At 35.7% G+C, this 23,121-nt stretch overlaps 1 protein-coding gene across 9 annotated transcripts in view; it reads right to left on the reverse strand.

The window, feature by feature from the left end:
• The window catches only part of FRYL (FRY like transcription coactivator), a 162,719-nt gene that overhangs the window by 37,273 nt on the left and 102,325 nt on the right, over positions 1–23,121 (reverse strand). For 7 of the 9 annotated variants that reach the window (XM_059470914.1, XM_059470913.1, XM_059470909.1 and 4 more), the window contains 20 exons: positions 22,094–22,151; positions 20,650–20,741; positions 19,389–19,561; positions 18,786–18,946; positions 18,153–18,263; positions 17,134–17,288; positions 16,793–16,892; positions 15,489–15,657; positions 14,405–14,664; positions 13,092–13,232; positions 11,910–12,078; positions 10,525–10,609; positions 8,680–8,792; positions 6,202–6,352; positions 5,764–5,867; positions 5,040–5,225; positions 3,122–3,326; positions 2,116–2,237; positions 1,457–1,647; positions 674–768 (listed from right to left, as the gene is read on the reverse strand). In XM_059470914.1, coding sequence (XP_059326897.1) covers positions 674–768; positions 1,457–1,647; positions 2,116–2,237; positions 3,122–3,326; positions 5,040–5,225; positions 5,764–5,867; positions 6,202–6,352; positions 8,680–8,792; positions 10,525–10,609; positions 11,910–12,078; positions 13,092–13,232; positions 14,405–14,664; positions 15,489–15,657; positions 16,793–16,892; positions 17,134–17,288; positions 18,153–18,263; positions 18,786–18,946; positions 19,389–19,561; positions 20,650–20,741; positions 22,094–22,151 — 2,841 coding nt within the window. The remainder of the gene's footprint in view (positions 1–673; positions 769–1,456; positions 1,648–2,115; positions 2,238–3,121; positions 3,327–5,039; positions 5,226–5,763; positions 5,868–6,201; positions 6,353–8,679; positions 8,793–10,524; positions 10,610–11,909; positions 12,079–13,091; positions 13,233–14,404; positions 14,665–15,488; positions 15,658–16,792; positions 16,893–17,133; positions 17,289–18,152; positions 18,264–18,785; positions 18,947–19,388; positions 19,562–20,649; positions 20,742–22,093; positions 22,152–23,121) is intronic. The other 2 variants (XM_059470915.1, XM_059470907.1) reach the window with 1 other exon arrangement.

Consider the following 23,121-nt stretch of genomic DNA (forward strand, 5'->3'; position numbering starts at 1 on the left):
ATGATCTAGCATCCCAACTTATTTAAAGATGTGATAAAAGTAGGGAAATGAATGAATTAATACAATTATTACCATGTATTTGTCAGAGGAAACCAAACACCTTCCTATTCTGATACAGAGAAATTGAATGTATTCCTAGAAATCTCAGCATTTTCAAAATCTTTGCAAGGGAATCAAACAAATACAGAGATGTCTGTACATTTAGGCATTTTTTTTCAGTTTGATAAAAAGTCATCAAGGTAACCATTCAAACTGTAATGAGACACACAAATGACTCAGACTGTTCAGTTACACTTTTTTATACATGGACAACAAACTTGAGGCCTAAGACAGACCACCATCTGCAGAGCATTCAAGAAGGTTAAGAAGAACTGACAATATTTCAGAACTGAGCTATAAGAAACTCCTTGAATTCCATTTCTACAATATTAAATTGAACCCAAGAGGGTAAATCAGAAAGGCAATAAGATATTCCTTACAGGAAATCTAGATTCTTACAAGTTTTGCTTGAGGCAGAATGATAAAAACATACCAGAGCAAGCAATTTTGCTATATGGATGCAATTATTCTGCAAAGATGACAAGAAATTATTTAATTACATTTATAATACAAATTTTTAATAATTCAGATGTACAAAAATGCATAATAAAGATTGACTAATAAAAGAACTTACTGAGAAAGGGCAGAAAGCAGATCATAATGCTTCATGGTTTCAGCCAATGTATCAATAGCAGATTCTAAAGTCAAAAGTAGCTCTATGACGAAACCCTGGGGAAAGCCACAGGCCATTACAAATTATGCAATAGGCACAAGGAAGATCACAGAAAATCTACTAAGTAGTAATATAAAAATATAAAATCAGTAGCAGTAAACTAAATTATTTCATGCTTCAATTAGAACACAATCCTCACAAGACAGCTCAATTTAGCAGTATAGCTTCCAGACAAGAAAAAAACTTCAATTTATTTATAAGCATTTACTGAATTAATTCTAGTTTGCATTTTTTTAAGCATGGATTGAAGGATGAAGTCATTCAGACTTATTCTGCAGTATTAAAAGATTAGATACACTCTTAAGATGTACAATGACATGAAGCTGAATGATTGTTAACACTTTATGAGATAAAGCTCTTAAAAAAAGAAAACAAAAATAAGTAATTTCTTATATGGCTGATCTCAGTATTCTCTAACAATGAAAGAGGTGGTGTCTACAGTAAAGACATGTATCAAACTCTCTGAAAGAGCCTCTTGCTGTGGAAGAGAATGTGAACAACTTTTCCTCAGCTAATTAGGTGAAATTCAGGAAGTGTCATGATCAAAACTTTCATATTTGAAACACTTAAAAATAAAAAAAAAAAAACTGAAAAAAACAATGCTTTTAAATTTTGCTAATAATGCACACACATCATTTAGACAGACTTAGTTTTCTAATAAAGTGGGAGCAAAATTTCAAATACCTGAGCTTCTTCTCCTGCATCTCCAACAGTTTCTACTAGTCTGGAGAGAACATCAGAAAGTGTAGATGGAGTGAGAGGCTGCTTCAGAGCCCTGAAAATCTGAAAGGACCTCCCAGCATAATGGCGAGAGGAGCACGACAGAGCAGTTTGCAAAGCAACTTCACTGAGACGATGTTCCAATTGATATCCTCCTATGAAGGGAAATAAATAGCCAAGCAATGCTTTATAAAAAACCAAATCCATTTGAGTTTACTGAAGAGTAAATTGCCACAGTCATTCCCAAATTTAAAACATTCTCACATCCTCTACATTTTTCTCAAGAAGTATTAGTCTCAAAAATCTTTACAGGAATATAAACATGTATTCCAAATACTTAATGCTAGAGAGACTCGTAGATAATAAAACATTTATGATTAGAATATTAACTGTTCACAATAAATTAATAAGATGGTTTATCCCATTCCTAAAAGACTATATTTAAATCTGTCATAACAGAAACATGAGCTGAAGTGAGCAATACACAAGAAAACTATTATTTAGAAGCAGTAATTTCCTACAGTGATTTCATAGATAACCTATGCATTTACATGTTTTAAAAAGTATTTATTTAGTTCACAGTCTTGTATATTTGATCATGTATGGTCTGTTTGCTAACATACCTGAGCTAGACTGTTTAAATATAGATACAACATGCTTTAAAAACACAGTTAACTGTTCAGCACTCTTTATATTAGGGTTCTTGGCTGAAACATCTTCATGATTCCAAAGTGGGCCTCTTTTTCTAAAAAATACAAAAATAGAGTAAACAGAATATAAAATACAGCCTTTGTCCTTAATATTATTTAAATGAAATTTAAACCTTAAGGTTAATTGCAAAAGAATCTACTACGTACCACATTAAAAAAAACCATCTAGAAGCACAGGCACGAATTGGAAGGAATTTTGACAACTGACCAATATTACACAATATACAAGAAGTTAAGACAAAGTGAAAAGCAGTGTATCAGTTCCAACTGAAATAACTGAGTAAGAAGATGGAAGAGATGCTATAGTACATAACAGATGCAATAGATGGAAGGTATAGTTACAGTATAATAAATAGTACTCTAAGAAAGAGCCAGTACAACTACCACCATTATGCACTTCCTAACTTCCTTTCTTCCCAATTCCTTTCCAGTGATATGCCACACAATTATAAATTTAGGCTGAGGTAAAGAAAAAGTATCAAAGCATGGAGGAACAGGTAGGATTTCAGATTAACATTATCTTCAAAGTTTAATATAAACTATCATACAAACTGCACAACTGTGGATGATTTTACCAATGTCCTGTGCAACAAATTCATCATTTTTGAATAGCCAGCTCTCTACTACTAGCTAATCCCTGAACTGCACAGAAATCTTCAGGTCTCTAATAATCTCAATGTGTTCCTGCCCTAATTCAGTATAAAACATGGCAAAATACTTTTAAACAGAGAGGACTTGAAAGGATGGTCAAAATTCTCTGAAAGTGTTGGAAAGTTAGAGCTTTTCATATGTGTATCACATGAAAACATTTACTGGTGATAAAACAGAGACAGAATTAGAAAACATGATGCTAAATAGTGAGAGGTTTGCCATTTTTCCACAAAATATGTCTCAACAAAAATAAAAATTGAAATCTTACCTTGAGGTAATAAATTCTATAAGAGTTTTCACTTTTTCATCCTGCTCTACTGAAATGTCAACCTCATTGAGGATTGTGGTTTGCAGTTGAGAAATGGCAGCACTTGTATTTCCTAAACTGATGCTAGAAGAGGTAGAACTTGAACTAAGCCCTGAGTCTGTCATTGGGGAGGGCTGATAATCAGGTATAAAATCATGAACACCTGCTGAAATTGAAACAAGATGATTATGCACTTTTAAGCTGACAGTTAATATTAAATATAGAAAAGGAAAAAATAGCCCTCTAAAAAGATCAATAACTTAGTAAATGTAATGAGAATACTTAGAAGAGAATAAATTAATGGATGCAATAATTTCAATGAAATCAACAAGTCTCATACATGCAAATTCTTCACATGACTTATATGAACTTTAATTGGGAACTGCTAGATCCCTTTTTAAAACCCCTCTATTATCCTTGATTTTGTACCAATAGTATCAGAGCTCATCAGCTTCTGAGGCATCTCAACTTAATTAACAAAATTATACAGACTATTTCTTACTAATGATCTGGTTTTTTTGGTAAAACCCAGTCCCACTGAATCTGACAGTACTTGAAATCAGTGAACATTGAGTATTACCTAGTGAATGGACTCTGAGCAGAGCCCCTGTGGCTGCACAAAGTTTCTCTGAAGTTAGCTTAATCTTGTGGCCAGAAGATTTTTCTCCTCCATATAAAGAATCATGTGACAATAAAATACAACTGCAGTGACTGCTCACATTGCCCTTCCATCCATCCATGAAGGGCTGAGGGAAAGTAAACTACCAAGGAAAACTGGCAGGCCCTTTGACTGGAGCACTTGTACTTAAATAAGCTTAAGACTCACTAATCCACCACAGATTTTCACTATAGAACCACAGAGTTTTGACTGGGGTATTTGAGCTTAGTCAGCTCAAATAAAATTAAAAATTAGCTTGTCCAACCTTGGGCTAGGCGTTCATACCTGTAAACACCTTATCCTAGTCCCCAGCTGGAAATGTTTGATGCTGACTTTATTCTAGTTTCTATCAAACATCTTTGTTTTATTGTGTCCAGTTTAGACAGTTTATCCAAGCCCTTAAAGATTAGGAAGGGAATGGTTTGTACATGCCACTGTGTAGATGCACCATTAAAGTTCTGCTGAACAGATTCCTATAAAATAATCCTTCCACTATACACAGTGGAATTTAATTCCTCATTGCGACAAAAAACCAAATTCACAAATCAGACAACTACTTTTGCTAAGTAATAAAACCATTGCTGATGTGATCAAAAGAGAACAAACAACTGTATGGCAATATGCTGCCACCTACTGAAATAATATGAAATACTAAATTTAAAAAACCCACAAAGAACTATTTTAATAGAAACTACAATACAGTCTCACCATCAAAATATTCCCTTCATAAAGAGGTACATAGAAATATAAAGTATACTGTATAATTTAAATATTGTAAAGTTAAAGGGAATATTAAAAAGTCCTATCTCAAAAAATATTCTGATAGGCAATAAAGAATGCAATCACAGCTGACAAAACTTGGAAATTTTAACTTGCTATAAACAAGTAAGAGATGTATCTTCTTGGTTTTTATTTTCAAAGGCATCATGAAAACAGCTGTATTAAAGTTCCAAAACACAGATCTCCCTCTTTGATTTCCACTACTATTCCTCATACAACTGTGCTCCCAACTCTGACGACTGAGCACAAAGTGCCAATGAGAACTCCATTCATTTTGACTTCATTAAAATCCAAAGAAATTTTAATGCCAAGGCCTCAGGAAAATATTTGCAAGAAATGTGCAAGAAAAACAACAGAAATCTGATTAATGCCTGTAAGAAACAGGTATTATAATTTCCCATGTCATTTTAACAAGCAACATGTAATAACTGAAAAGCATACCTGTGAAAGTGTAATCTAAATGGGTAGTTTGTTTGACAGTAAGCACCCTGGACTCGTTGAACTCTCTGTTTCTGAGTAGGACAGAAGCAACAGACTGGACATTACTGCCAGAGCCCATCACTATCAGTAGATGCAAAAGTAGTCGTTTACAATGCTCATAGACTTCAGAGTGACCGTGGTCAAAACCTAACACAAAAGGAAAACAGAGAGGCTTTATGATACTCAAAGGGCACATTGAATTACATTATTTAAAAAACAGCAGTATTCAAATTGGTCTGCTATACTTTACCAAGTAACAGATATAGAATTCTCTAAACAATATTTTTTCAGTGTTTCAATAGAGAAAAAAAAAGCATATAGTTTAACAAACTGTATGTTGATCAGATTAAAATATATCTGATAATCCCATGGAAGGTTAAAGTACAAAGTCATTTTAAGTAAGAAGAATTTTAAGTAAGAACTTCATTTGTGCTCCGTATGAAAATTACCACACTTAAAAACAGAAAGCAAAATATTGAATTTTACTGTCTTCTACAAGAGGTAAAAGCTTCTAAACAAAGTGCCCTAAAACAACACTAAAAAATCTACATTTTAGTAATTAAGCTGAAAGACATTTAATTGAATTTTTAAAAATACTGTAAATATTATCAAATTAATGGGATTTCAGTACAATGGTAAAAAATTCCTCAAGTTACTGTAAGTATTTCTGTAAGAAGTTAGTTACCTATAAAAATCGCATGAAGCAAAAGATGCAAGTATCCTCCCCACTCCACCTTTACACTGTGGTCAACTATCAAATCAGTCAAAAGAATCACTGCTATATTGCATCTAAAACAAAAAAAATAGAATGTTAGAAGAATGTAACAGGAACTTTACAAAGAGCTGCAAAGAGCTTAATATGCTTCTAACTTGTATTCTTCAGTCTATAAACATTCACAAAGCTGTGTTATAAGGCAAAAGATGAAGGCTCATAATAAAAATAGAAACACTTTAATCCTCCAGATTAAAAGTTTGAGTAATCTTAAATTGCTAGACCTGTGAGAAAACCCACAGAAAACAAATGTATTGTTAACTGCCCTTTAATCTGCTGTCTTCAAATGACTGTATTTGTGCAACACAAATGAAAACAAAAAACTGCCACTGGCATTGCCAAAACAGCTACCTGTGAAGTGACATGCCCGGAGGAGAAGTTTCAGGCAAGTAATCCACCAGTGGTGACCAGCAACCTCCAGAAGGTGGGAAAGGGAGAGGCTCTCCTTGATTGTGCTCCATCACCTTCAACCGCCAGTTGGAATAGAGAGGCATTGAATCACCTAACACAACAGAAAATTAAACCAGAAATATATTTACAATGCATATTTCTGTATGTTACAGCCTTCTGAAGAAATATTTTTAAATTCTTGAAAGGTTGAGATCTAGGAGAGGGGAAGGGAAGCCAGCTGTAAACAGTAGTAGTTGGACACAGTGTTTTGAAAGAAGTATTATTTCTTTTAGTATAAGGATGATTCTACAGAAGTTGCACACATAACAGAGTAAGATGTTTTTGAATAGGTTCATAAAACTTATGATAAAAGGCAGTGATCTGATGACATTTCCTTGAATTTCAAACCTCATGCCAGATAGGGAGTTAATTAAGGTTGGGCCCTACGATTTAACTGAACTCATCTTGAAGAGTGTTTAATTATAGGCTATGGAAGTATTCATCAAGAGCACATCTTTATAGGTCTCACAGCAAACCCCACCACTGCTATCTACCAGATAATGCTGGCCTGATCCATGGGTAACTTGGAAGTTGACACTTTTAAAACAGCATAGCCCAACCCTATTGATTGATAAAAGTTACTGCTCAGAAAATTTGTAAATTTGTCAAGAAAGCACAGAAAGACATTTAGTTTTTTTATTTAGTAAGCTTCAAAAGTGCAAGAAAAACTTCACCTGTTTGGTATGAGAGTATACTGTGTTAACACACCCAGAATGCTTTACTGGTTTAAAAGTTGTTTTGGACTTCAGAACTGTCAGTCAAGACTAGAAACAAGAAAATTGCCTCAACAGTTCTATGTTTCAGTGATTCTACCAGCTCTGTTTGGAAGTATAGCTGCAGAAGTTTCAGATGTTCACACATGTATCAGCTCATTATCACCTTCTTCACTGGAAGTGACAAACTCCTTACTGATGGAATTTGGGAAATATCATCAAGATACTCAGTGCTGCTATCACAAACAGCAAACAAATCCAAAACTGACTGCAGCTGTGATTCTGGATAATGCCTATCCATGGAGTAATAAACATTCTGGCTGACCAGAAGCCACTAACCTGTTACTGACCCGAATTTTAGGAGATTTTGCATTAGTATGTCCAGCCCTTACAACAATATCTGTAGAGGACATTAGGTTTCACCTCCTTAACAGTGGCAGTAAGAACTACATAGTCACTCTAATCTTCACATTGTGCAAAGAATCAGTCACTGAAGAGTGCATCAGAAGATCCTAATGAACTCTTGTTGCTTCAATACAGCATGGACAGGACAGGTTCCATACTGACATCTAAAGCTCAAAATGCACAAGTTCACCTCCTGTTGTTCAGTCATACAAGAAAATTAAGGAAAAAGCAGTGTTGCACTGTGTGCTGTAAAACACCCCAAGTACTTAACTGGTAGTAAAATCAATGGTCAATAAAAAATTGAGTGAAACCTAAGTCTGTGGGACCACTTCCACAACTGAAATATATCTGATTATCCCATGCAGGGTGAAGTACAAAGTCATTCAAATTTCTAACAACCTGTTAGCTGAAACAAGAGTTTCAGTGAAACAACTCTTCTGACCAAGCACACAGAACCCCCTAATGTAACACATCATTTACTGTCTGACCACTGTCCTCATTTTTGCCTGATTACACCACCTGTTTTGCTTTCCATAGCATTGCCATGGCGATTTGTATCTTAGGCATTGGTGCAAAAGTAGCCACAGTTAATAAGCCTCTGTTAAGGAAATCTTTGCAAATGCATAATGGAGTTTCAGAAGAAATTTTTACCTCTTTCAATACCTCTGCATCTCAGTGGAAAAAAAAACAACAACATAGATCACAAAAAATAACCCAAGACATGTTTTCAGAACAATCTTGGAAATTAGATGTACACAAAGAGAACTTTTTTCCCTGCTATATTTTCCTTTGCTATGGATTTAAAAATGTTTAGTATACTTTTTTTTTAATAAGTCAAGGAATGCTATCCTTTAAAAGAACAATTACTTGCAATTTTTTTTCTTTTTTTAAAAAACTTCTATTCCATCACCTTTTTTTAAATCTCATCTTCATACTGCTCATCTCTGTTTCTTGTGCCTAACTGTCGAAGGAAATAGAGTAAAACCATTTCATTCAGGAAGATGTTCACAACTCATTCAAGAGGATAACAGAAAGAACAAAGCATTCTTCCTTGAATATTTTATTGCAGTCAAACGTATGCTAGACTTCAATAGAAGTAATAAGATGGAGGAAGATAAAAAAACCCTTGATATTTAATAAGTTTATGCAAAAAACATTGATAATGCTCATTTCTTTATGTTCCACAACCTTCAGCAGAAACATTGACTTGTGAAAATTCTGTGTGCTATTCATAGAAATATTTTAAAATAAAGATTATTACTTTTTTCCTCTTCATATGATCCTCCAGAGCTGCTGCTGTAGCGAGATTCCAGTCTGTGGTGCTGGCGGTTCAGGTTGCTGTTCAACCCACTGTAGATGTCTAGGTGTGCGTAGCTGTGGGTGCAAATAAAGCAGAATTAGTAACTGACATTCTGTGACAAACACTAATCAGGGTCTTTCAGGAAAACTGTATTTCAGCAAAACTCCTTTACAAAAGAAAATTCATCTTACAATCAACATGATGCCAAAGCACCTCAGCCATGTAAGACATACCTTCTCAAGTAACACCAGATAAGGAAATTCAAAGAGATTATCCACTATAAATTGTATTTCTGTTCCATCATTTTCACTAACATTTAAGCCCATTTAAATAATTGTTACCATTTTACATAAGTTCTTCTCACTCTAGACCAAAATAAGGAAATCCATGTGATCTGACAGAGACATATGCATGTCCACACACGGTGTCCAAGCTCCTACCTTGCTAATCTGATTAAACTATAAAAAAATCAGATAAATTAGAGTGCTAAAAGCACCATTTCCAAGCTGTTTCTATACTTCTCTCCTCCTGGCAAGTCCAAGATGTACAGGGTACATCTTATCAAGAAGCATACACCCTGGGCAGGTTTAAGACAACCCTACAGTATATGCCAAAACTCACAGAGACTTTCAAAACTGCCTTCATTACTTTACAAGTTTCTTCAGCTTGAGCCTCCATTGCAGTCAAGTCCTTGTCTGTGCCTTGCTAGGCTGAATTGTGAATGACACCTTGCATTCCAGGTTTCTGTGATTTACTATCATACAGCTCACCCCAATTTAATTTAAGTATTGGGGTTGCCTCTCCCAATATATTTACTATTCTAATTATATTGACATAATTATCCTAGAGAAGGAAAGAAAGTGTCCAACTGGGAAGTTATATCAGAACTGTAATTATTAAAGCTCTCAAACAAGTTGTCAGAAACTCATTTACAAATTTATGACATCGTTGCTACTCGACAGTAATGGCAGACGTGCACACTTTGCTCATGCTAATAATTACAGAGCCTCCACTCCCTCTTCACTTGAAGGTTAGCTATCCATATTAACACAAAATGACAGCATGCCCACACTCAGTTACTGCTGAGCTCCAACTACACAGCCTAAGTCTACATCAACTGTTTGCTTTCCACCAGCCTCACAGTGTCTGCCAAGTTTCTCCAAAAGATTATGTTTAAATAGCTCAAAAATTAGGGAGGGAGAAATCTGTTTTAAAGTTAGCTGTAAAGTATCTTGACACAGATACCAGGCATCCAAATACCCTAGTTAGGGAAAATAAACTAGCAACACATAGGCAGTGTTCATTTCCAGTGAGGTAATAATCTGCAAGTCATAAAATCACATAATTACTTGGATTGGAAGGGACCTTAAAGATCATTTGGTTCCAACCCCCCTTCCACCAGACCAGGTTGCTCAGAGCTCTATCCAGCTTGGCCTTGAACATTTCCAGAGATGGGGCATCCACTTTCCTGGGCAATATGTTCCAGTGTCTCACCAACCCCACCTCACAGTCCAATTGCCCTCATGTGAACATACACAGTCCAGTGTAACAGTAGTTATTTCAGGCACCACCAACAATGTAACTGTAAGCATTACAATGCCTGACCTGGACTGGAGTTCAAATTGCAATTGAGGCTGCTAGTTAATACCAAATAGTATTCCAGTTCTGTTGACATGCATGCCACTACATGGAATGTAATCCCTGCAATGAAGACATACCTGGAGCTGCTGAGATGGGAGTATTTAAAAGTACCTAGAAGGAATTCCTGTAATTCAATTAGTAACAGCTCTTGGAGGAGATACTTACTTCTCTTCAATACTGTCTTTCATGTGTTTACTGTCAGGATTGCCATCTGTGGGAGCCACCATTGTATTGCTACTAGAAGTGGTACCTGTGAATTATGGACAAGGAAAAAGGTTGGTCAAAAAAAAGGAAAAGTAGTCTTAAGCACTACAAGATCACCCTTATTTACTGGCCCTTGCCCAGTAAATCATATAATCAGGTTTATTCTACAGCAACTGGCACAAATACAAACTGAGTCATACTTTCACATGAAATAAAGGATTGTGAGCTGCTACCATAATTTCACTAACCAGAAAAAAAAATATCTATTCCAGGAATCTCTAACTCTTCAATGTAAATTAAGTAGAAAGTTTTTAAAGCAGTATCTAGAGACCTATTTCCTTTTTTCCTGTATTATACACCTCACGGTAATCTGCAAAATGTAGTTGGACTTTGTTAGCCAGTTAATTCAAACCACAAACTCATTAAGGATTAAAACCTAATAGCCTGTGGTGAAGCTTTTAACAATTCTCTTTAAGGAGAAATTTGCAAGCATCACATTGAACTGACAGCCCCAGCTGGAAGCAATTTTGTACCCTTCCATCCTTTGCAATTCTAAATTACATTAACTGCAAGAGCCCCAGATTTTTTTACACATTTTTTAAACACTTCCAAGAACAAGTGCCAATGCATCCACCTTGTGATCCACATAACACCATGTGATAAGTCCAGGCTGCTTCATAGTATGGACAAATTTTCAGCACAAAAGTTAAGGCCTTACTTAGATTCTCTCCCCACATCTCTGTCTTTTGCAGCTCAATTTGACAGATGGAAACTGCACCAAACCAAGACTGCTCTTCCCCACATTTCTCAGCATGTTCTTGGATTGAAGTATGAGGTAGACACTTTGATATGTTCAGCACTTTGAGGGGTTTTTGATGATTGGTCTATTGTTAATAATTTCCAGATAAATTTTCCTAAGTAAGTGCACTTAAATCTTGAAACAAGTCCTGTGGATGCAGTTTGTGTCTGTAACAGAACTTCAAATGCAATGACTTAGATGGATTTAAAATTATATACATTTTCCCTATGGTTTTACTGACTAAACATCAAAGTCATATAGTGAGGGTAAACAGTGCAAGGTCTCTGAACACAGATGAAGTCTGATGCACACATTAAGACAAACCCATCCCTTGTGAACCTATCAGATGTTCTTCAGTAACAACTCTGGGTACACCAAAATCTGCAGATACTGTAAAACAAACTTTTAACCTGTTTTTTAGAAACAGAACCTCACACTCCTACAGAATACTGACAAAATCCAGTCCAGTGGCATAACTGATTGACAGCAGCATGTTTATAATTATCAATAATAACAGCTGAAATGAGTGAAGTCAGTAAATGCTTACCTGAAGTGACAGAGGGGATTTTGTAACTGGATGTAATGCGGTAATATGGTGGATTATCCATATGGGTGACTCCTGAACTGACAGGATCCGTGAGCTGAAGTTCACTCACCAGCTCTTCTAGTAGTTGCATTGTTTTGTCTCTACCCAAATAAACAATGACTTTCTTTACCTGCAATAAAAATATATATATATATTTATATGAAAATATTTGAATACCACAACTTGTTAGAATCAGTATCTACCTGCACTACAAGCAACGATACATGAAACTTACTCCCGTTCTAAAAGCACCCTAAGTTGCTTTCCTAGCAACAGCAGGAAGCATGGGGAATATATCACAACAGTAAGAAAGCAAATCTTCAGAGTTCCAGTCTTCTGACAATAAAGTTTGAAAGTATGCTTCTGAAAATCATTTAAGCAAAAGATTTTCTTACAAAGGTTTTAGCAGCACCTGAGACCAACACTGGAATGAATGTATTCTGATACAATTTCTTTTTGATATTTCACAGTTCTGTTCCATACTATTTCTTTTCCTGCATATTATCATATTTTTCTTCATGCTATCCTGCAGTGCTCTCACATCCATTTTCACATAAAATAAAATTGGTTTTGAGGGTGCTTGGGATGGTTTGTGGGGTTTTCTTGTATAAAACTGGTCCTGAAAGAATGATGCTCTGCAGGGTGTAACTGGTGCTTTATTTTCCTGTATTATCTGTCTGCTTTGCAGGAATATACTAAATAATCGCATGAGAAAAAAATTTTTCAGTGTGTACTTTTAATAAAATTAATCCAAGTTTACCTATCAAACTCTGAAGATTACTTTTTATGACAAAAGAAAATAACATGATAAGACACATGTAGAATCTTAGTAACTTTTTAACATTTTTTATTATTTAATCACTTAATAATATCCATGGTCTTCATATTGTCTCCTACAATCATTCAATGAATGACAAATTAATTAATTTAATTGATTCTGTAATTTTGACATAGATGTCCAAAGTAATGCAAACAAAAGAACTGAATTTGATTTGTTCATAGTATTAGTGGTCATAAAATACAGGGTGGAGATTTTGATACTATAAATCCAAGCTCACATTTTTATTTGGTGATCCTTGCTGCCAAACATACTAATTTTTAAAATATCAATAAGCACCAATGAGAGATCTGTCACATACTCACATAAGGCAAAAGGCTGGGTTCACTGTTCACTCCACAAATACTGATCAAGAAGTGCAAAATTATTTTCAGATTCTTTGGCCAGCTGTCTGCCAAAGTAGTCCAGACGTTTTCTATCTCTGACCAAGCCACTTCATCACCATACTAGAAAACAAAATAAATGTATGTCCTGAAAACTTCATCAGAAAACACTGTACTCAGAAACTATCTGTACTGATCAAGTGAAACAGCTCTAGAAGAAAGAGACACAAATCTTGTAGGAAACTGTTGCCTTTTTAATGTTCTGGAATGATGCTTTCATGTGTATTTTAAAAAACGTTCTCTGGAAATACCTTTTCTTCTATAGATTTACCTATATAAAAATATATCTTAAGATATGTGTACATATTTTATATCCCATTGATATATAATACATTAGACTGAGGAAGCTGGGCCTTTCTAGTCTAGAGAAGACTGAGAGGGGAGGGTCTCATTGATATACATATAAGTATCTCAAAGGCCAAGAGGATGGTGCCAGACTCATTTTGGTGGTGCCCAGCGACAGGATGAGGAGCAATGGACATACACTAACACACAAGTTCCATCTCAACATGAAGAAGAATTTCTTTCCATAGAGGGTGGAGAGCACTGCAACAGGCTGCTAAGGGAGGTCATGAAGCCTCCTTCTCTGGAGACCAAAAACCCACCTAGACAAGTTCCTGTGTAACATGCTCAGGGTGACCCTCCTTTGGTAGGAGGGTTGGTCCTGATGATCTCCTGAGGTCCCTTTAAGCTCTAACAATTCTGTGAAACTTAACAGAGACCCAGTCTCCCAGTTCCTGACAATACTGAATAACACTCCATGGACCACCCACTGACAAGAGCTTTTAATTGATAGTTCAAAACACAATCTCTCATCACTAAGAGTCTTATTGACAGGAGCACTGCATGTGAGCAATACTTCTCTGTTGGAAGTAGCTATGATAGGAAGAAGGAGAGTCAATCAGGTAGCAAGACAGGTTCCAAAACTCCACTTTGAGATCATAGGTACACAGGCAGTTAGGTATTCTCTATCCAGCTAGACATCCATATGGCAAAACATTAGTTATATACTGTCACTATACATAACAATTACTATGACATTTATGTTATATATTACATATTTCTTGGAATACCTCAAAACTGTAGGGTATAGTTTGGGTATACAAAGCACCTCCACAAATATGAACAGTACCTCTTGAAAGCTCAGTGACATAGTACCTCTGAACAGTATTTTCTTGCATCCTAAACAGAACAATCCACTGAAAGAAGATAAGCACATAAGTAATTAATTTTACCTTTGCAGTCATGTACATCAGATTGTTCAGAACCATAGCTGTAGCCTGTGGTGACCCCCAGCCTTCTCCTCGTAGCCACCGTCTGCTGTTCACCATCATTTCCCTGTCCTTCAGAGAATCCTCCTCATCTTCGTCTTGCCGACGAATGGTTGGCAAAGGTTTCAAGTCCACCAACTCAATATTGTTCATCCATGGCAGCAGATAATGCAGCATGACCTGTCTCCCAGCTGGGTGAGCTGTTTGGATTCTCTGACTCACTTCTGCCATTGAAAAATTAGGTACATACACGAATTCCAAATCAATAATGAGAACTGGCTTGGTGATAACAACAATCATGAACCCAGCACACCACACTGATATAATGTCATGCTGATACAGATGCATTTTTTTTGTTTAGCTGACTAGTGCCATTTCATAATGAAAAAGTCCATGGTCTTCAGCAGAGCTAACTGAAGACACTGCTGACAAACAGTATGATGAAGAAATCACATTAGTATGCATATATATATATATATATATATACATATACACACATATATATGTGTGTGTGTGCGTGCGTGTGTGTGTGTGTGTACATATATTCCTTGAATTGAAGGAGGGAACTGAAAAACTTATGGCATAAAAATGTACCAAGTTTGGCAAAAAAACACATTTTTTTCTTCCTTATATTAGTCATAGTAGGTTTTTTTTTTTTAATTTATGTAATAGGTTATTATTCTGCAATTGTTTAAAAATGCTGCAGAATAATGTATTTAAGCAATCTACAATAAATAACACACTAAAGGGAACAAGGAAAGAATGTTTTTTTTTAAATTGCAAATTATTTCTATAATGTGATTTTCCATGGTTATTAGAAAGTCAGTAAAGTATTTTTGATTCATGTTCTTTCACCTTGAATATATTTCAAACACAAGTGAACAAAAACTGTCACTTAGTAGGCTTTTTTGTCTCTATTCAGTATGATGATGTTGGTGTCCTGATTTTATTGAATTACATATAAATCAGTTATTGAAAAATAAGAATGACACATTTCCTACAATGCTTTTGAGTTGATGAAGTTTTTTGTTTTGTTTTAAAATCGTACCTGAGAAGATAGCAAGTGTCAGCTCGGGGTAAGTCCTTGCTAATTCTTCTGACAGTTGATAATAGGACATAGAATACAAATGTGGTAAAGGAGAAGGCTGTCCCAAAACCCCATCCATCCGCTGAACTTCCAGTTTGTGAGCATAACGGAACATCTTTGGTTCCAAAATCTACAACAGTAATGTTCAGAATTTGAAGCCAAGTATACAGTTACTGTAGAAATTTTTATACAAAAATCACTTTTTAAGTTAATGTATCTACATTACATTTTGTACATTACATGTACATTTTAAAGTTTATTTATCTATTCTCATTTAATGTTTCTTATCTATGCAGATCTCCATACACCTACAGCATTTGCCATACATTGTGGTAAATGAATAGAAGACTAGCTAAGATATATTCTAATTGATGAGTTACCAGCAATAAAGTTCCAAAACCTGCTTTCACAAAATACCATCTTAAATACAAATTTATCTATAAAGAAACGTGAAATACTATTTAACATTTGCATTTCCAAACAACACCAATTTTTGCTCATCTATGAGACATGGACAGGAACCACACAATCTCTGATGTGCTAGAGGCGCAGCAGGAGGCTAAAGCACTCTGATATTTTAAAAATCAATTTGGGTTGATTTTAACAAGTAGTGTCCATGTGAGAAGACAGATGGGGATGATATATCAATAAGGGTGTGACTTCAGCGAGGACTTCACTGTTGAATTCAGCTGACCAAAAAACCTTAAAAAAATCTCCAACACTTAAGGTCTGAGCTACTATCAGCACAGATTTTTAAACACTAATGTGACCTCAATGACCACAGAAAGGACTATACAAAAGTAAATTAAATTGGTAACAAGATCTTCACTGTCATCTCTCCATATGGACAGATGAAAAAATGTTTGGTAATAGTGCAAAAATCAGAAAACAGACTGCTGCCCCAGCAGACAGAGAAGGCTTGGGAAGCAATCTGCTTCTCTCTGAGGTGCTTTTGGACAAAGGGAGCTATGTATCACTCTGTTTCAGGGCCAAATCAAGAGAGTCCTGATTTAGGTTGTTTCATTAAAAAGCAGGTACTATGAAAATACAGGTATTGAGTGCATGGAAACAGACAGACTTTCAGGAAAGTCTATTTATGCCAGGAAAGGATCTGGTTTAACTATGTACTAAAATAGAGAAGGAAAAAACAACATTGTTTTTCAATTTCCTTACTGAAGAAAACCAAACAAAACCAGACTTTTTTTAATATATAGGGCAATTATTATTTTAAAAGAAAAAATAATAATCAGAATTAGCTTACAAACCTGCAATAGTTGCATAGCAACTTCATAGATAGCCCTAGTAGAATCAGCTGCTTTAAATAGTATCAGATTCAGGAGGGTCACTGTATCACACTGGTAATCCCTAGGAAAAAATGGCAAGTATGAAAAAAAAATAAAATTAGATTTGGTTTTCTAAGATTTGAATTTATTTAAGTTTAATTTACAAGGAACACGATAGGGGACAGCATAACATTTTGACAAGTTTCTCTAGGAACACACACACACAATGATGATATTTTCTCTCTATGGAAGCAAAATCCACAGTTCTACATAAAAGCACACTGAAAATGGAAGTTTTAAAGCTTTGAAAAATGCTGTAGTACCTGTTTTGGAACACGTTGGCTATGGCTTTAAAGCAGCCAGCTGCCACCCGCTTGGAACCTGTGTAACACCGGTCAACGGCCCAGTACATGAGGTTACTCTGGTCAGGATTGAGTTCCAAGAGCAGCATGACTGCCTCACAGCCCAGCTGGTGAACCTAGAGAAGAGTAAATATATATGTTAAAATGTAGAAAAAAAGACCAACTTACAAAACAGGGAAACAACTATTTAAGAAAGCTGAAACCTTTGGGAACATAAAATCTTGTTCATCCAAAATCAATGACACCATAGACTAAACTGGCAGCAGAGAATTCTATCACACTGTTTACTGTTCAACTTGCACACAGTCATAAATTATTGTGTAAATAACTAGAGCTCTACTGACTTTTTTTCCCCCTTCAGTTCCCAAGGCTAGCTTGAGCTTTTTTCTGTCTCACAGTGAAACACTGCCCTGAAAGCACTAGATACAAAGAAGCATTGAAAGGCAAGCAAGAATTCCAGTGGGATACAAGGGATACATCCACATGGAGACTTGCATCTTTCCTGGACTCAAAGTAGCCCACAGGAGCTGTATTTTTATGTAGTCCTACCGTTATAGGGCAATAGAGGTCCTGCCTTTAAAGCTTACCTTGCTGTTTAGATTAAAATCTTGGTCTTAGTAACTCCAAAGGACCCCAAGGAACTCTGCAGTCTCACAAGAGTTCATGTTCAAAATCTCATCTCCTTTAAATCTGTGGAGCACCTGACTTATTACTACAGCTTAACATGGTTGATCAGTTTATAAAAAATATACAGCGCTTCACCCCTTGTCCTTTCCTCTTCCCTTCTGCTTCTCTTGGTGTCTGATTAGGGACCACCTTCCTCAACAGGGTGAATACATATGAAAGGCAGTGCAAAACCCTGTGCTACTAAAACAGCTTTGAGCTTAAGTAGAGCACTTAGGCAAATCTGTCTGCAAACTCACTAAAACGTGTTTGAAGCACTGATAGTTGCCAAGTGATGCTGACATTGCTTGTATTACCTTTTTATCTTGTGAATCCAAAATATTATCCAGCCATTTGTATAAATAGCCATCAGATGAAAGCCCAACGTTGTCTGCAACAGGGCCACAACACAGTACAGCAGACATAGCCTTTGGAAAGCAATGAAAAACACATTTTAGTAACTCAGATACAGGAATTGCTCTCACTCAGTCCACTAAAATATCAGATAACTAAATACTAACCTGTTAAGAGAGAAAGACCAAGGGTAATAAAAAATGTTTAACATTTTATTCAAGATATCATTAAATCATATTTTTTCTCAACTTTGAAATACAAGGAAGGGTGAATACTAAAATGCTGACATATTGAAGAGTTAATACACCATTAACCAGTTCCATTGCTAATGTACATTTAGATGAAAGCCTTTAACTTAAGCAAATGAGAACTAAAGTGAGGAATTGAACATTCAGTAGTGATTATAAGAAATTTCAATAGCAAGTGCAATAGTCACATTATAGGAAAAGCTGGACTGACATAAATACACATGTAAGCAGAAGGAATAAAGAGGTGCTAAAACATGGATGTGAAAACCACATCTAAAAGCCCAAATGTTGAATTTGCATCATGTTGACATAACAATCTATTTCCAAAATTCACAAGTGTTAAAATACCTTTAATGCACAGTATTGGTGTCTGTTTATTCTCATGTTTCTATCACTGTATCTGTCCAGGGGAGTAAACATGATACTAAAAGGGCCTGCCCAGTGACTGAACAGCATAAATAGACTGTGGCGTAGACTCTGCTGTGGAAAGACACTTCTTCTCTGGTGAACTGTAAGAAATACACACAGTTATACACACTCCTCCTGTAATTCTTTAAGATAAAGCATGTAATGCAAACAGACCCAAACTATGAATATAAAAGGAAAAATCCCTGTAAAGATCCACTATTATTTTAACACCATAATGCCTGGATGTAGATTGACTACTGTCCTGTTTAATGCCAGTAGTGTACAAGAATGAGTTATTTATTAGTACACAGAACTCAAATACATAGACAATCAACAGGACTTTGCCAAACAGTACCAAAATCTCTTAAAACTAATACTACTAAAGCTATACTCAAAAATGATGTCACTAATTATTTTAATAAAAGTATTCTGAAAGTTCAGATAAGAAGTGTCTTTTGGTTTAGTTTCTGTTTGGTTGGTTTGTTTTTTTAAAATATACTGCATATTAAATAATCAGTAATCAGAAGTTACATTTTGACATACCTGGAACATTTTGGATGATATTTGCCACTAAGGCACTAAAATGGCATCGGATATCTTTCAATGTATCAGAATCCTTTTCATTTTCTGCTTCTAGGAGTTGTCTTGTTAGATCAACATACTCAAGTAAAGTGTTGTTGAGGGAATGTGTTTCATTATCAAGGCCACCACTTGCACTGAACAAATAAAGTAAATTTAGAAAATCAAAGAGCACAGTAATTACATACAACATTTGAAAAACATCATTATGTTTTTTTATCTTTAAAAAACCCTACATCCTCATCACTGCAAATACTTAATTCAAAGTAATTTCTTCATCCAGCTTCTACTTCAGCAATACAGTAAAAAATTCCAGTGAAAGCAAACTAAGAATCAAACCTAATTATTTGAAGTCACTTATCCTTCCACAGAACTAGCTCTTTTACTGGGGACAAGTGTTAAAAATATTAACTAAAATCTTCAAACACGAAGTCCCTTCCCCCTCCTCTAGTGAGAACCTTAAAAGATAAGGGAAAGAATAGTTGGATTCTATAATATCAGCATGCTGATAGACATTTCAGTCATGCTCCCGAGTCAATATTCTGAAATACACTTGAGAATTACACTTGAAGAAATACACTTGAGAATTTCACGCATATATTGTTAGGGCTGACAAATACACATCTAAGTATCATTGTCAAATTGTGGGGGGAAGGAGCCAACCATCTCCTAGACTACTTGCTCTTACACAATTCCACATGCATAGGAAAAAATTTCCTAGGGACTTTTGTAAAACATATACCAAAACTTCTTCTTTGGAAGTGTCCCTACACAAGCAGGGTAAATTGAGGAAAAAAAAACCAAGTGAGTTAACACTCTCCAGCCTTCAGAAGTCCAACATTAATGAGCAGCAGCCTTCTCTGCATAGGATGTGCTGACTAGCACCAGCACTCTAAGTAAGGCAGAAGTTCCTGAATTATCACAGAACAGTTACAATTTGCACAAGTGGTGCGATGTTTGAGCACACACAAACAAAAGGGATCATGAAGTACTGCCTGTTCAAAGTATGGGGAACAGTAACATCTTAAATAAAACATAGAACACAGTGACAAAGAACATGGGAGTGAGAGGGATTAGAAAACAGCAAAATTTGAGTTTTATAACCCCATGTCTATTTATTTAGTGATATACTGAAACTCATGGATGAATTTTGCATGCTTGTTTTACTGAGTCAGTCAGTGACAATTCAGGAACACCAAGAACTTCTCATGCATGCTGCCCCTACCTGTGACTAATGACACCAGCATCTGCCAACAGTTCAAATATTCGCACCAGTTGTACTCGTAAAATATCTCGACGCCTGCGCCGTTTCATGTTCTGTCCGTCAGAGGAAACACAAAATTACATGAAGCTGAGGAAAAACTAAGTAGAAAACCAGAGTAGAATATAAAAGCACTATTATATCTGTACTACAACTGGCATCTGTTATCAGAGGTGCCAATCTTTTAAGATAAGTTACCAAAATTGCTAACAAGTTTAATAAACCAGACAGTGAACATTTTCCCTGTTGCAGCTCCGACATATACCAGGTTTGCTATTACATGTATTATCCAGCCTCTTGTCACTAAGTGCAATATACAAAACAATTGAGTGCAACAGGCAGTCTCCTCACATATTTTGAGGGAGGTGACTTTGCCTCTCTGCTCCACTCTCGTGAGACCCCTCCTGAAGTACTGCCTCGTGGGGTCCACAAGCACATGGGCATATTGGAATGAGTCCAGAGGAGGGCTGCAAAAATGATCAAAGGGCTGGAGCACCTCTCTTGTGAACAGAACCTGTGAGAGCTAGGGCTCTTCAGCCTGGAGAAGGGTCCAAGGAGACCTCATTGTGACCTTTCAGTGCTTAAAAAGGGCTTGTAAGAATGATGGGGACAAACATTTTAGCAGGGCCTGTTGTGATGCAACAAGGGGCAAAGGTTTTAAACTAAAAGTGAGTAAATTTAGACTAGATATAAAAGAGACACTTTTTATTATGAGCGTGTGAAACTCTGGAACAGGTTGCCCAGAGAGATGAAAGATGCCCCATCAGTAGAAACATTCAAGGTCGGGCTGATGGTGCTCTGAGAAACATGATGTAGCTGAAGATGGTCCTGCTCATTTCAAGGTGGGTGAACTAGGTGACCTTTAAAGGTCCTTTACAACCCAAAATATTCTGTGATTTGTATGCAAGCCTGACACAACACACAACAGTACAGGGACATTTTGAAACAGAAGCGCTGCTCCTTTTCATCATTTTCATTAGAGCAGTCAGCTGAGTTTACAATCTTTTCCCCTAAAAACCACCACCACACCCCAACAAAGTTAGTGGAGATTTAAACTCAATTCTATGTCATAGCTACCACTAATTGTGGGAATGTCGCTGATGATATAACAAAGTAACAATTGTGTAAAACTATGATTAGGTTAAAGAAATTAACCGAATGAGGAAGAGGTTACTGTATTTTTTTCATCATTTGAAATAAAATCTCGGATAGAGGAATAACAGAAATCTCAAACATGAAGATCTTCTAATGCAAACACTTCACAATCATTTAAAAAAGCAATATTTCACTTTTTTATCTGTTAAACTGACTGTTTTTAAATGCAAAAATTAAAGAAAATAACTAACACTTTCTCTTTGTGAAAAGACAGTTAAAACTGTACTGAGTATAATGGAAATTATTTCATTACCTCTGGCCTTCTTTCAAGTGCTTCCTTAATTATAGGATGTAATTCTTCTATTAGTTCCCTGAATTAAAATAATTAAAAGGATAAAAACAAACATTAAATTAACATCTCAGCTGAAAGATGTTTCTCAAGAACTAGTATTACAACAGAAGTTAAAATACCCTCAGGTTTTCCTTCTTTATCTGTAGCTTTTAAAAGCAAAGTTTCCTAGAAAGATATTTTCCTAATTTAAAGGAGATTATAAATTAATGTCCCAACAATTATCCCTAATTTGCATTCTCCAAGTATTATGGCTTATTTCTATCACATATAATTTTCATTTATTTTCATATTAAGAGTTTAACAAAGCCATATGGTGCAGATGGATATCATTATGGGGAAAAGAAGATGCTGGCAGCTTATCATACAATGCCCCTTCAGCTGTTATGATGCATTTAGTTGTTAATATTGTTTCTTTAAGTCCAGTAACAATACACTGACAGTAGTTAGACCAGTCTCTGAAAACTGAAACAGGTTTTGACAGTGTGCTTACATTCCCCATTTGTTCTGAAGCTCCACAGTTTTTATCACTACTCGATTCCTGCTGCCAAACTAAGATTCTCATATGACTTCAAAAAGGAGGCGGGGAAAGGAGATCAGTAGTACAGAAGTAAGCAGACAACATACTACGGCAAAAATATTTGGTTTACTTTCATATTTGTTATCATAGTAACTACTGTCTCCAGATTTGTTGGAGTGGACACATTCTACTTCCTGTGGTGCCCCAACTGAGATATATCAAAAGCATAAACCACTTCAAGTTTTTGGTAAATGACTGACTCCTCTGATACCTCATGCAAAGTTCCTCCTTCAGAGAATGGGTCCAGGTGATCAGAATGCTGCACAAATGTTTGTGGTGTACTCATTTACAAGAAAGTTAGAAAGTTAGGCATGTTGTTATGTATTTTCTTTCAAACACAGAAAATAACTTGGAAGAAACTTTTCTGTGCTAAAATATAGTAAAGGGTAGTCTTACAATGAAGATCAAGAGA

This window comes from Ammospiza nelsoni, chromosome 4 (assembly GCF_027579445.1).
Source record: "Ammospiza nelsoni isolate bAmmNel1 chromosome 4, bAmmNel1.pri, whole genome shotgun sequence".
Lineage (NCBI taxonomy): Eukaryota > Metazoa > Chordata > Aves > Passeriformes > Passerellidae > Ammospiza > Ammospiza nelsoni.